This window comes from Thunnus thynnus, chromosome 6, assembly GCF_963924715.1.
Source record: "Thunnus thynnus chromosome 6, fThuThy2.1, whole genome shotgun sequence".
Classification (NCBI taxonomy): domain Eukaryota; kingdom Metazoa; phylum Chordata; class Actinopteri; order Scombriformes; family Scombridae; genus Thunnus; species Thunnus thynnus.
Genome location: NC_089522.1, coordinates 26,501,391 through 26,514,143, shown reverse-complemented (window position 1 = coordinate 26,514,143; position 12,753 = coordinate 26,501,391). Strand labels below are relative to the sequence as shown.

Genomic DNA, 12,753 nt, shown 5'->3' with positions numbered 1-12,753 from the left:
CAACAATCAAAGATTAGAGAAAAAGTCCAAAAGCTGAAAACAGATTTATGTCTCAGAGCTTTGTTTTTTCTTCTTTTCTCTCCCATTAATCATCTCACGACCCCTCAGATTTATCTGGTGACCCTTTGGAGGGGCCCGACCCCTAAGTTGGGAACCACTGGACTAAACTAGCTAACTGTATATAAAGTAGTTCAAACTAGCTCCACCTTCAGCAGAAACAGTAACATGCTGCTCTAACACTGATGCTTCAGTATTAATAATCTAATGATGTCATATATAATAATATATAAGTCAAAGGGACCAAACCACTACTTTTACTTTAATACTTTCGGTACATTTTGCAGCTAATATGTACTTTTAGGAGGTAGGATTTTCTTTTACTTGTAATGGAGTATTTTTTACATTGCTTTATTTGTACTTTTACCTAAGTAAAGGATCTGCTGCGTGGGCGACACCAAAAACACTGCTTCCTACATTTGAAACAGGAACATCCGAGGTGTACGTGAATGCAGCACGGCTCTAATTTGTGTCTTTCACCACAGAGTCCCTGCCTCTCTCAGCCTATTCACAAGAAACACTGAGACTAAGTGGTTGTGCTCCACGTTGAAGCTCAGAACTCAGTGAGCATCTTCTGCGGGAGGACGACAACAACAACAACAACAACAACAACAAAAACACCAACAAGAAAACACTTTATATCATTTTTCAACAAGTGAAGTCAACATGACGTTCAGGAGGCTGAAGAAGGTGAACTCTAGCGGACCAGACAGCGGAGCAACATCTCAAGACAACGACATTTATTTCCCTTCGTCAAAGTCAGACAGCTGCAAGACTGCGGACCTACCGAGAAACTCCTCGGAGGTTTACAACTACAAGACTCTGGCTTACTCTGGCGGGACGCTGCCTAGAAACTTCAAGAAGGTGAGAAGTACATTTTCACACGTTTAACTTAAATTGTACCTGCAGCAGTGTTGCATGTTTCTGTCTTCTAACTCATTCACTGAGTCGTGTTTGAGGCTATTAATGTTTTTTTTTCTGTAAAATCCTGGAAACAAGAGAGAATAACTGCAGGCTTTAAAGCATTTATGTGATATCAACTTTAAGAGGCTTTTTAAAGTTACAAGTGTTCATACTGGACTCTTAGACCTGCTGAAATATAAAAGTTATCTACTCTTGCTCCTGAGGAAGCAGAATAATTTCATTTTTTATCTGCTTTATCAGCATCAAATCACGTCCAGTCCAGTTTCTGGTTCTGGATAGTGGATTCTTGCAACTTTTTCTGTTGAATTTCATGATTATTTCATCAGTTAGAAGGAGGAGACTTGCAGAGATCTCATAAACTGTGTATCTACTCGTGCAAAACAGCAAAAAAAATCTGCCTAGTTGAGGGTTTTTCTGTTTATTTTTCTGGGGATTTATTATCTGAAAATGTTTGGAAGCTTCTGCTGGAAGCTGTTTAAAGTGTGTTTACTGAGTTCATCTCACTGAAGGTTTACTGTGTGGACCACCCAAACACTGGATCTGATTTATGCTGTGTCAGTCAGGTACACCTGGACTCTGCTCCTCTTCCCTACATGCAGTTATCCAGATTGCTGTGTTGATTTTTTGACATAAAAACCTGCAAAATGTCACATTTACATTCACTGTTAGACTCTGTAGGATGAACCCTAAATATAAACTCACTTTCAGATGCAAATGACTCATTTCCTCAGAGGGATGATGCAAAATGTTGATAAGATTATGATTTTAGGTGAGACGAACACGTAGCTAATTGAGAAACTTTCACAATCTGTTCATGTAATTATCACAATAGAGGTAGCTAAACATGATATATTATACAACAAACTAGTAAGAAATACTAAAACTCATTTAAAAGTTTCTGATCAGCCTGAAAAAGAGTTTAACTAAAGCTTTACAGTTTGAAATTTGTAATTTGAACTTAAAATGTACTCGCACTTGTGTACAATTGGGCAGAAACACCTAATTAAGTTCAAGTTGGAGTATTTTTATCAATCAGATTTGACTTCTGAGCTTCACTTTGCTGAAAACTGGTCACACAGTACAATTTAATCCACTTTACGATGATTGTTTTTGACTCTGTACTCATGTTGCCTTTAAGAGCGCTCTGTTATTCAGTATAACTTCTAAGAAACTGACGTCTAAGGATCAAACTGGCTGCAGGAGAATGAACAGGATCATTTTAATCTGACATACTGGATCACTTAAACCACGTATGAAGAACAGGGTCCAGGATTGAGAGCCAGTGATGTCTCTAATGGACAGAATGACACCAGCTTTAGCTTCAGGTGTTGCATAATACTGACTCATGGGTCAGTCGACAACTTTTCCTGGCTGTTATGTCTCTCATGGAGCTCATTTGATTAAAAACAGCATGTTTTTTTTTTTTTTCTTCTTCTTCTTCTGGAGTCTTGCACAAGTGGACACATCAGTTGGAAGACTAGCTCAGAACAGACATGTGTAACACTGTACTGTAAAAGAGAGAGAGGCACAGTTATCCACAAAACCTAAACACTAGTGTGCAGTAACTTGGACTGAGGGGCTACAACAGTGCATTGTACACGCACAGGGGACGGAGATCCTGCTCGAGCCACCCCCGTCGGTCTCTGTGGGGATTTGAGAATAAATGCACTCATTGAGAAGGGGCGCGGGACAATTCTGTAAGTGTTGGGACATAAAGAAAGCAACATTTTACTACCCAGAGAGACTGTGGCCACAAAGCAGCCTTTCATAGGAGCAGCATTTGAAAATGATTGAGTTGGAACAGAGGCGGATTGATTGTAAGTGATTAAGTGTAGCCTTCTGGACAGATACCTTCCTTATTTACACATTCAGGTAGGGCAGGGTCCTGACCTGCTGTTGACTCCTGGGTTTTCCCTCAATGTCGTTATTGTGGCAGAAAGCTCAGTGTTCATGTCTTATTTGTTTCTTTAATAGGCTGGAATTTGCACAAACTGCCTTCAATAATCCTACATTTCAGATGGGCCAACAGTTTCAGCGCCTAAAGGCAGCGGATTTGGTGTGAAATTGCAGCTAAAATTAGCTGCTCTTCTGACGTCGTGAGCGCTTGAAGTAAACAAATAGCAGCAAGACAAGCATTTCTGGTTTCAGTGCCAATGTTTCCATACCGGCGTGAATCCTTCAGTAGCTTTAAAATACAAACATACTACATGGCACACGTGTGCGTGCGGCTTCTAGACTTGATGGACCAGTCGATACACGGATGTGTACAGTAGGTGTTGACTGAGAAGTACTAGGGGAACCCCTTATGTGTAGTCTTGCGTAAATCCCACGCAGGTGTCTGACACTCTTTGTTTTGTTTCATTTTCTCCTCACAGGGTGGCGGCGGGTCACAGAAATGGAAACCCCAAACAGAGTCACCAGAACCTCAAAGGTACAAACCTCCTGCATCATTTACAGGCGTTTATTCTCCCTTTACAGTAATCTTTTCATGGCAGCGTCTTCCTACGAAAAAAAAACTTACAAGCAAGCAGCCTCATCTCAGAGTGAAAGACCCTCATTCAAACCGTCAGGACGGCAGCTATTGTTATGTGTGACGGTCTTAAAGGTTGTCATGAATTTTCATGTATTTAACCGACCCTGCATGAAAGAGTTTGCCTTGACGTCCCTCCGTCTAACAGACCCTCGCACTGTATGTTGGGCTGTGACGTCCAGATGCTGCCGGACACAGAAGAAGTCCTGTACAGCTGGAAGAGATATCTTGTTAAGCAACTTAGATAAGCACCCACATGGAAGAGAAGATTCTAGCGTTAAATATCTTGTTTACCTCGTCTCGTCTGCTGTTTCATAAATGATTCTGAGAGTCATCATCATTAGAATACTGATGGATGGGCTACAAAGTTTAATATTTCTTTACTTTAATTCTAATATGACACTTGTGGGGGTTTTCGGTTTTTCTTTCAAAGTGATTTAATACATAAACATATCCCATCATACAACTATGCAACTAATTAATCTGCAGTTTATTTGTTGGTCTATAAAACATCAGAAAACTGTGAAAAATGCCCAGATGATGATATAAAATGTCTTCTTTTGTCCATCCAACAATCCAAAACCCCAAAATATTCACTTTATTATAATTTACGATCAAGAAAAGCAGTGAAGTCTCACATCTCAGAGCCTAAAACCATGAAATGTTTTGGCATTTTTGCTTGACAAACGACCTCTTGTCTCCACCTCTGCCTGAAAAATTGGGACGACTTAAATCAAATCGATCACATTACTTTTAAAGGAAAACTCAGTTGCCAAGAGGAAATCTGAGGATGTTGTGATGTAGAGCTGCAGCGATGAATCGATGAGTTGATCAACAGAAAATGAATTGCTAACTATTTTAATAATTGATTAATCTTTTGAGTAATTTTTTAAAAGAAAAAATGTCCAATTTTCTGGTTCCAGTTTCTCAGATGTGATTATTTTCTGGTTTCTTGAGTCATCTTTGATAGTAAACTGTATATCTTTGGTCTGAAGACCATCTGAGGAGCATTTGCGGATGTCACCTTGAGACATTTTTCACCATTTTCAGACATTTTATGGACCAAACGACCAATCGATAAATTCAGAAGTTGTTATACCTGCAGAAAAGAGTTCAATCAACAATGACACTTCCTTTTTTTTTCATATTTCCAGAAAGTTGGTGGTCCTGGAGAAGAAAGACGAGGAGACGTTTGGTTTCGAGATCCAGGTAAGGGGATTATCAGGGAGATGGGGGGTGGGGGGGCGGTTATGAGCCTCTTGAGCACCATTTAACAGGATTCCCCTGATCTCCCGCATCTCTGTCAACAGATGATGATACTTGAGTGACTGAAGCATTGTACATCTTACTCTGTAAATCTCTTAATCCGAGCATTTGCTTGCGCCGGAGGGGAGGGGAGGTGAAAGGTCACGCATCAGTCAAATAACCCGTTGATGTTAGTCCCATGACTGGCGAGAAGAGGAGATGTTTTTTCTCCCAGCGTCTGTATTTTAAGCCGTGTGGTTTGCTCACACGCTCCCCCATGTAATACCTGCTTCGCTTTCAGCCCGCTCAGCAGGCAGACGCCTCGCACATTTAACCTCAATATCTCTCTGATCTCTCTCGCCCTGCTCATGTGTCCCTGAAGCGCTGCCTCACAATGCCGGCTCTGTTTTACAGGCCTTCGGGTTGATGCCATTCTTTAAATAGTTTTCTGAAATGATTAAATGTTTATTCGGCTTGTTTGAATCTCCGTCTGCTTACAATAACGTGGCTCCTGTGAGGCTTTTAAGGTCAGTCGAAAGTCTCTGGAAGTGGAGCGCTACATCAAGGAAAGGATATATTGTTCTATTTACAGTTTCGATGGACGTTACCGCCCTTCCTGCCTGCCTGTGGCCAGGAGGAAGTGAGATCATGAGGGCCTGTTTGACGGTCAGTAGAGAGAGAGAGAGAGAGGGAGAGTCAGATGAATTTGGAGTCTTGGGTTTCCTGGTGGTTTTCCTCCCTTGGCATCTGTTATGTTAATACTGATGTGGGGCTGAGGATCCAGTATGTAAATGTAATATTTGCATTTCAATGATATTTGCATGGTTATATGTTTATCTATCAGGCAGCTGAGGAGGAAGCTCACAGCGAGCCGGCAGCAAACGCACAGGCAGATAGATCCTAATCATCGCAAATTTCCATAAGAGACACTCATCCAAGTTGGTTTCATGTTTTAATAGGAACACTTGCCTATAACCGATTTGAAACCTTGATAACTGGAGTGTCGTTTCATGAGACGCTGTCATGGTTCTGTCAGTCTCTCAAGCTGTCTGTTGAAGGGGAAAGGTCCTAAATTTCACACCGCTGCAGGGGAAGTGTAACTGTGGCCTGCAGCGCCCTGACCTTCTGCAGAGAAACTGTGGTGACTGAAACAAGGAAGAGCATGCAAATACATGTGGAAGTAACAAAAGCTGTTTCCAAGACAACAAAACGTTAACGCTGTCAGAGGTACAGATGTGGAACAAGATGCGTCAAATGCTGTAATAGCCAGATATAGAAGTCGTTTCCACATTTATTAAGGAGAGCTGCTGTTTTCTAACGAGAGCAGCAGGTTTATTGAGTGTCAGTTTTATGCTGGACGTTGCAAAAGTCCACCGGTGGTTTTGATTTTAATCAGACGAGAGAAAACAAACCTCTGACTTTGCATGTTTGCGCCACGTCTCTTCATGTCGAGCGATACGATCTGCTCTCCCTGCGTGCTCACTGCATTGTCCGTCATGGCTTCCTCGGCTTGTCATTCAACGGTTTATCAGTGTGTTGCATTGTATGGTGGCAACATTATCTGGAAACTGCTGACATCAATCACATTGTGTAAGACAATTCCTATACATGAAGAAGAAGGAAGCATTTCTGAGCCTTTTTTTTTTTTTCAGTTTTTCTTTCGTGCAGCATGATTGATTGTGTTTTCTGCCTCTTTTCAGACTTACGGCCTGCACCATCAGGACCAGAACTCAGTGGAGATGTGTACGTTCGTGTGTAAGGTGCACGATGACAGCGCAGCCCAGCAAGCAGGCCTTAAAGTTGGTGAGTCACACCCCCGCCCCCTTTTTTTTTTATAGACTAGTGTCTCACCTACCTTCTGTTTGTATTTGTCATGTTATTTGAACCATCTATGCCCTAAAATAACGTGGAAAACAATCAAAATAGACATGTAGGGAAGTAAGCGTGACAGGAGGTTTTGCCTCAGCTCTCATCCTCTTTTGTGTTTGCCGGCTGACATTGTGCATCAACAAAAGCACTCATGAGTTTCAGCAGGTTGTTCAGGGAAGTACAAATATGAGCGTCATTATCCAGTCAACAAACAGTAATGAGCAGCTGTTTCAGCCAACACGTATTTGCCAGCTCCTCTCACCGAGGCGCCAGATAGAGTAAAAGCAAAGACAGCCAGGTTTAAAGCAAGTGTTATTTTTATTTGGCAAACACATCTTGTTTCCTTTTGGGTGCTTTTAAAATAGAAGTAGAGCTGCAAATAATTATTATTATTTTCATTATTAATTAATCAGTCGTTTATTTTCTCGATTATGGTCTACAAAGAGTTTTCCTAAAGTTGACATCTTCAGATTGACTGTTTTGATCGACCAACAGTCCAAAACCCAAAGATGCTCAATTTACAGATATAAGACCAAGAAAAGCAACAAATCCTCACAAACTACTGGCTGGAACTGAGGAATGTTTGACATTTCTGCTTTAAAAGCAACTGAAATGATTAATCGATTATCAAAATAGTTGACGATTACTTTTCTGTTGATTAATCGACAAATCGTTGCAGCTCTAGATAGAAGCAGCTCCCGTCGATAAACCAGCATGTTTATCCGGAGAGGATCAGTGAAAGTGATTCTGAATGAGAAAACATTTGTAAGAAAATGTTTTTTAAAGTAAGACGAGGAGAAGAAGAAGAAGAAGAAGAAGAAGAAGAAGAAGCTCTGTGCTGAGCGTCATGCTAAAGAGCACTGCAGCGCTTCATTTTGCTTCTATAAATTCTTCCTGGTTTTTCTAACTCGTGACCGCTCAGTCACAAGCTGGCTGCTCTCAGCGTTACGTTAATGTGTCAAACCCACTCCTTCCTTCATCCACTCGGCGTATGTCACTTCAGTTTCGCTTCCTACATTCCTGTCATGCCTGGCCTATTGTTCCCTGAGTCTTGCTTCGAACACAGTGACTTCATCGCATAAAGCAGATCAGGCGGTGGTTTTTGAAAGAGGAAAATAGGCTTTTTTGTGTGAAGCCTCACAAAGGCCACTGTCACGCATGAGAGTTCACACCACACACCACATCTAGAAGTAGAACAGTGTGACTTTCGTAGATAAGTATAAATTTATGGCTTTGACACGTTGAAATAAACAGTTTCTTTTCGCATGAGGTGACCTCAGCTCAGCGACGAGCCGTATGCCACGACTGCACATGCACGGCCTTCCACATTTGTGTTGCACATGTGTCAAAGATTCATTTTGGAATCAAACAAGCTTCAGTTAATTGAAGCCACAGCATCCTGGCGGCTGCTGGTTAACACACATTGGTTTTTTTGTTTTTGTGTGTGTGTGTGTGTGTAGGGGACACCATCGCAAGTGTGAACGAGGCCACAGTGGAGGGATTTCGGCACAAGGAGATTGTTCAGCTCATCAGGGCCTGCGGTAACACACTCAGGTATACAGATTTAGAGAAAAACAGCAGCAGCAGCTGTTGTATTACAATCAAAACACTGTTATAAGTGTTTCTCTGGTATTAAATTCATCAGTAAATATATTAAATTTATTCCAGCACTGAAGCAGTTTGTGGATTTGATTGAAAATTTGCATTTTTTTTTAATAATCAATTAGTCTTTAAACTCGGTGAAAGTTACAAAGTTTGGACTCATGTGGCTACAAGAACTCTTGTCTTGCTAACAAGGCTCAGAACTCAGGTTAGTTAGAATTAGTCAAGGACGTCATTAGTCATGACGTAAATTACAAGAGGAGCAAATCTGACAAAAGAAAAAGAAGTTATACTTAATGAGAAAACACGTCAGTCACATTCAAAATATGAAGTCTATCTTCCTTTTTTTTTTGTCTGAATTCTGCAAAGTCATTTGCACAACAGTAACTCAACAGGTTGTTATGTCAGTACAAGTAACAGTTACAAGTTTGTCCATTACATGCAAGGGGGATTTTTTTTTACAATATGCATGACATAAAAAGTTTTGTGCCTGATATGACTTTCACAAACAAAGTATAATTATTACTTTAACATCCTTAACATGACCTCTTCTCCTTCTCACTCATCAAAAAGTCCAGAATCTACGAACACGCAAATACTGTTCATTTCACAAGTTTAACTCCTCCTTCACTGTAAAGTCTGTTCTCAGTCCATTCAACTAGTTGTGATGTCACAAATCCTGCTCGTAGGCCCGCCCCTTAAAAATCAGATATTTAATGAGCACAGAGAAACTTTCCACTTTGAGCAGATAAATGTGAAAACAGCCTTCTAGTGTCAAACTCTGCACATACTTCATTCTGCACAGTGAAGCTCAAACATTCAACTGAAGGAACAAGAAGAAAAACATGTTTTTGAGTGGAAGGGGACTTTAACTTATTAACCTAGCGAAAAAAAAACTATAAAAATGCTGATCCCAGCTTTTCAGATGTTAAGATCTGCTGCTATTTAAATCTTATATCACTATCAGTTGCATATATTTGGGTTTTTGTCTGTTAGTTGGGCAAAACAAGCAATATTTAGTCACCTCAAGCTCTAGGATATTGATTTCTAACATTTCATAGATTAGAGGAGGAGAAATAATCAAAGGATTTAAACAAAAAATGACCTATTATACTCCATTTTATTCAGTTAACTCATAGCTGGAGAGTGTTGCACACCACTGTCAGGGTTTGATATCTGGCATTTTGCTGAGTGGGTGTTTAATTTGAACCACACTCTCTTCCTCACCCTCCTTCTCTGCTTGTAAAAGATTAAAAGGACAATTAGTGAGGCCCCGTCTGTCAGCTCTGAGTGCTGAAGCAAAAAAAAAAGAAAGAGGTAAACCGCATCAGAGTGCCAGATTTTATAGACTGACATCATCAAATTATACTTACAAGTCAAGTCCATATAAACTCCATACGTCGGCCGCCCCCCCACCCCCGCTCGCTCATATGATTCAAAGGATTTGCAACTCTGAAGTGTCTTGAGTGGAAACTGTATTTGTTCCTGATCCCACCCTCCCTCTTATAAACTGTTGACACCATGACACCAGACTAATTCCCGCCACCGTCTTATGAAAAGAGCCTTTCATATGGTCGAGCTTTTTTTTTTTTTTTTTTTTTTAAATCACTGTTTTCTGGTCTTGTAGTTTTTAGAAGTACTTCCTGTAACGCCTGTTAATTTTGATGCCATCTGGTTTTTCACTTAAAGGCTGGAGACGATTTACAGCGACTCCATCCGAAAAGCGGAGCTGGACGCCCGGCTGCAGTATCTGAAGGTGAGTTTTTTTTCTGTTTAGTCTTACTGCTGCTGCTTTCTTATCCTACAATGACTGTTTGTCAGCAGTGAGTCGGCCTGATTGTGTGTCCGGCAGCTTCTCACACACACACACACACACACACACACACACACATTATGTTACATGCTAGATATAGACACCACCACCCCCTCCCTCCACACCTGTCTCCCCGATAGCACCACCTGTTGCATCGGCGGTTTCTCCAGCATGCTCGCTGCTGGCTGCAGACATTCTTGACTAGTGGCTGTTTTAAAAAGCTGCCTGTGAAGTGGCTCAAGAGAGCGAGCTTTTCCCCAAGATTACAGCAGCTGTCCGGCTCTAATCCACGAGTGTCTGAGAGCTGCCTGCAGCACAGCCGGCTTTCTGAGATACTAATCCAACATTTTAAAGATTAAGCGCATAACCTGCATGCTGAACACTCTGCATTTAAAAATGTTGATAGATCTTTCTATTATTATGATATACATGCTAACTCATTTATGTTGGAAGTACTGGAAAAGCACTACCTAAATCCCCATGACAAACACTGATACAGTCATATGTTTCATGTCAGTTAGAAATGTTAGGGAAAATCCCTCTTCCTGTTTTTGCCTGTTAATCCTGTTATTTGTTTTTCTGTTTCCCACATCACTGTGTTTTTAGAATATTCCCCCTGAGTTCCCTTGAAGTAATTTGGTTTAACAAGTTACGTGAGAGTTAAAGTCCCTTTTCGTGAGTTGTTTTCAAAGCGTGTATGTCTTGGGTTTTTCTTGTCACAAGAATTTAAAATATCTTCTTTTGTCTTCTTTTATAGCAAACTCTTCATGAGAAATGGGATGAATACCGGTCGTTGATGGTGCAGGAGCAGAGGCTCGTTCATGGTAGGTCACCTGTCTTGTCAGTTCAGTCTGTCTATGAATAGATTGTTTTGTGTGTTTTTTTCACATTTAGGATTTACAACAAACATTATAAAAACAAAAATGTACTCAGTCCTAGTTTCATGCATCTTGTGTGTCCAGGAATATGCTGTAGTTAGATTCCTATCCTCACTGCCTTTCTTGTCTTGTAGGTATAGTAATGAGTGATGCTGCAGTGTACGAGTCCCTGGAGTCAGCAGGCATTTACGGCAGCCTCGGCGTCCCCAGCCCTGCCGCTCAGAGAGCCCTCCGCTGCACCGGCAGCACCAGCAGCAGCGCCAGCTTTCTCAGCACAGCCACCGAAGACGACCCTCTCTACCAGACCTGCCTGTACCAGGCGGACGGCAGCGCAGACTCGGACAACACCAGCGCAGACAAACAGAAAGAAAAGCTGCAGCCGCCGCAGAGGCTGCAACGTCTCCGACCGGCCAGCGAGTTCTTCACTACGGCCAAGACGCAGCTGACCCGCAGCGCCAGCACACGCAGCTACATGAGGGGGTCTTCGTCGTCGTCGTCGTCCACCTCGGGGGAGAAGCAGGGAGGATTCAACTCGCTGCAGAGGAAGCCCAAACAGAAAAGCTTCCGCAGGCGCCTCCTCAAATTCATCCCGGGTTTAAACCGGCCGCTGGAGGAGGAGGAGAGCAAACTGTGAGCAGCAGACAGAGCTGTTCATCAGACCCAAAGACTTAAATCTCCAGTGACTTTCAAACTAAACTTCCAAAGAGTGCAAGCAGCCCCAAAGAGTGAAGAGATCGAGACCAAAGTGTGATGGTTCTGTAGTTGCACCTCTCCATGTTTAAATGGGTAGACCAATGAACATTTGGCCACGTTCTGTAGCCTCCAGTGTTTCCAAGCTGTACATAACTTTTGTTTTCTTTTGTTTTGTTCTTTAAGTTATTTATTTATTTTAACGAGTCTGCTTTATGTACAGAATGAAGGATTTTTCAGTTTTTACTGCATGCACCAACTTAGTTTGACAGCTGAATAAATGACCCGTCATGACTGTGATTGTGCAACGCAACATTTTATAAGAGACAAGTTTGATATCTGCTTTAGATAACTCAGATTGATCCTGTTTTATTTTTTTCTGCCAAAATCACGGTTCCTAAAAATAAAATGTGTGGCATATTTCAGATTATACGCTCGTTATTTTGTGCAGAACTTGCAAGAAAAGCTATTTTGTTCCACAAGCCACAACTGTTTGTGGGAATTGTAGCTGCCAAACTTAAATTAGCGCCCAGACCTCGAGTGTACACACAATCTGTTTGTAATTTCCCCCAGTGGAGATGTGTCTTATTCCATGTGATACTGTTAAATATAGCAAGCCTTTATAGTTCCACAACTCTTCTTCCGTTCAGGAATGTTATCACCCGAGTTTTAGAGGTTAGCGTGTGGTTTTGGATGGTTTAAGGCTTTTTTATGTTGCGAGGTGTCCAGAATGGAGGCTGTTGTATCAGCTCTGACACAGTTTATTGTTGGGAAAATAGTGAGGAATGTGCAGAGAAAGGCATGACCCAAAATTCCAAACACAACCACTTTCTTTCAGCTCCTGCAGACGAATGCTGATTCCTCCTCTTCCACGCTTCCATATTCCCATGGCGGCTTTCAGTTGTCCGAGGGCTAGCTGGGTGTGTGTGTGTGTGTGTTGGGCGGGGGTTGCTTGGAGTCTTTTCATTCCTGGTTCCCAGCTGACCCATGAGGTCATGGTGGTCACTCTCTCCGTTCACTCTATGCAGTTGATCCCTTTTGTCCTCCGCCGCTCAATTCACAGATGCGTCAGGAGTGTTGATGGTGGTGAGCGATGGTATGCGACCATGTGTTAGAGCCGGACGCTCTTCATTCCCTCTTCTGAC

The 12,753-nt window shown here is 41.8% G+C and overlaps 1 protein-coding gene across 1 annotated transcript; it reads left to right on the top strand.

Annotated features, from left to right (window-relative positions):
* Positions 1-527: 527 nt before the first annotated feature.
* Positions 528-12,033, top strand: tamalin (trafficking regulator and scaffold protein tamalin). Its single transcript, XM_067593063.1, has 8 exons — positions 528-921; positions 3,357-3,412; positions 4,666-4,720; positions 6,457-6,559; positions 8,086-8,179; positions 9,917-9,983; positions 10,798-10,864; positions 11,053-12,033. The coding sequence occupies exons 1-8, from the start codon at positions 724-726 to the stop codon at positions 11,550-11,552; spliced, it is 1,140 nt and encodes a 379-aa protein (XP_067449164.1). The 5' UTR covers positions 528-723; the 3' UTR covers positions 11,553-12,033.
* Positions 12,034-12,753: the final 720 nt, after the last annotated feature.

What these genes read in the sequence shown, in the direction of transcription:
- tamalin (XM_067593063.1), top strand. Translation starts at nt 724, where the DNA reads ATGACGTTCAGGAGGCTGAAGAAGGTGAACTCTAGCGGACCAGACAGC. An exon ending in CGTTTGGTTTCGAGATCCAG is followed by an intron (nt 4,721 to 6,456) that starts GTAAGGGGATTA and finishes GCCTCTTTTCAG; the next exon opens with ACTTACGGCCTGCACCATCA. An exon ending in CCCGGCTGCAGTATCTGAAG is followed by an intron (nt 9,984 to 10,797) that starts GTGAGTTTTTTT and finishes CTTCTTTTATAG; the next exon opens with CAAACTCTTCATGAGAAATG.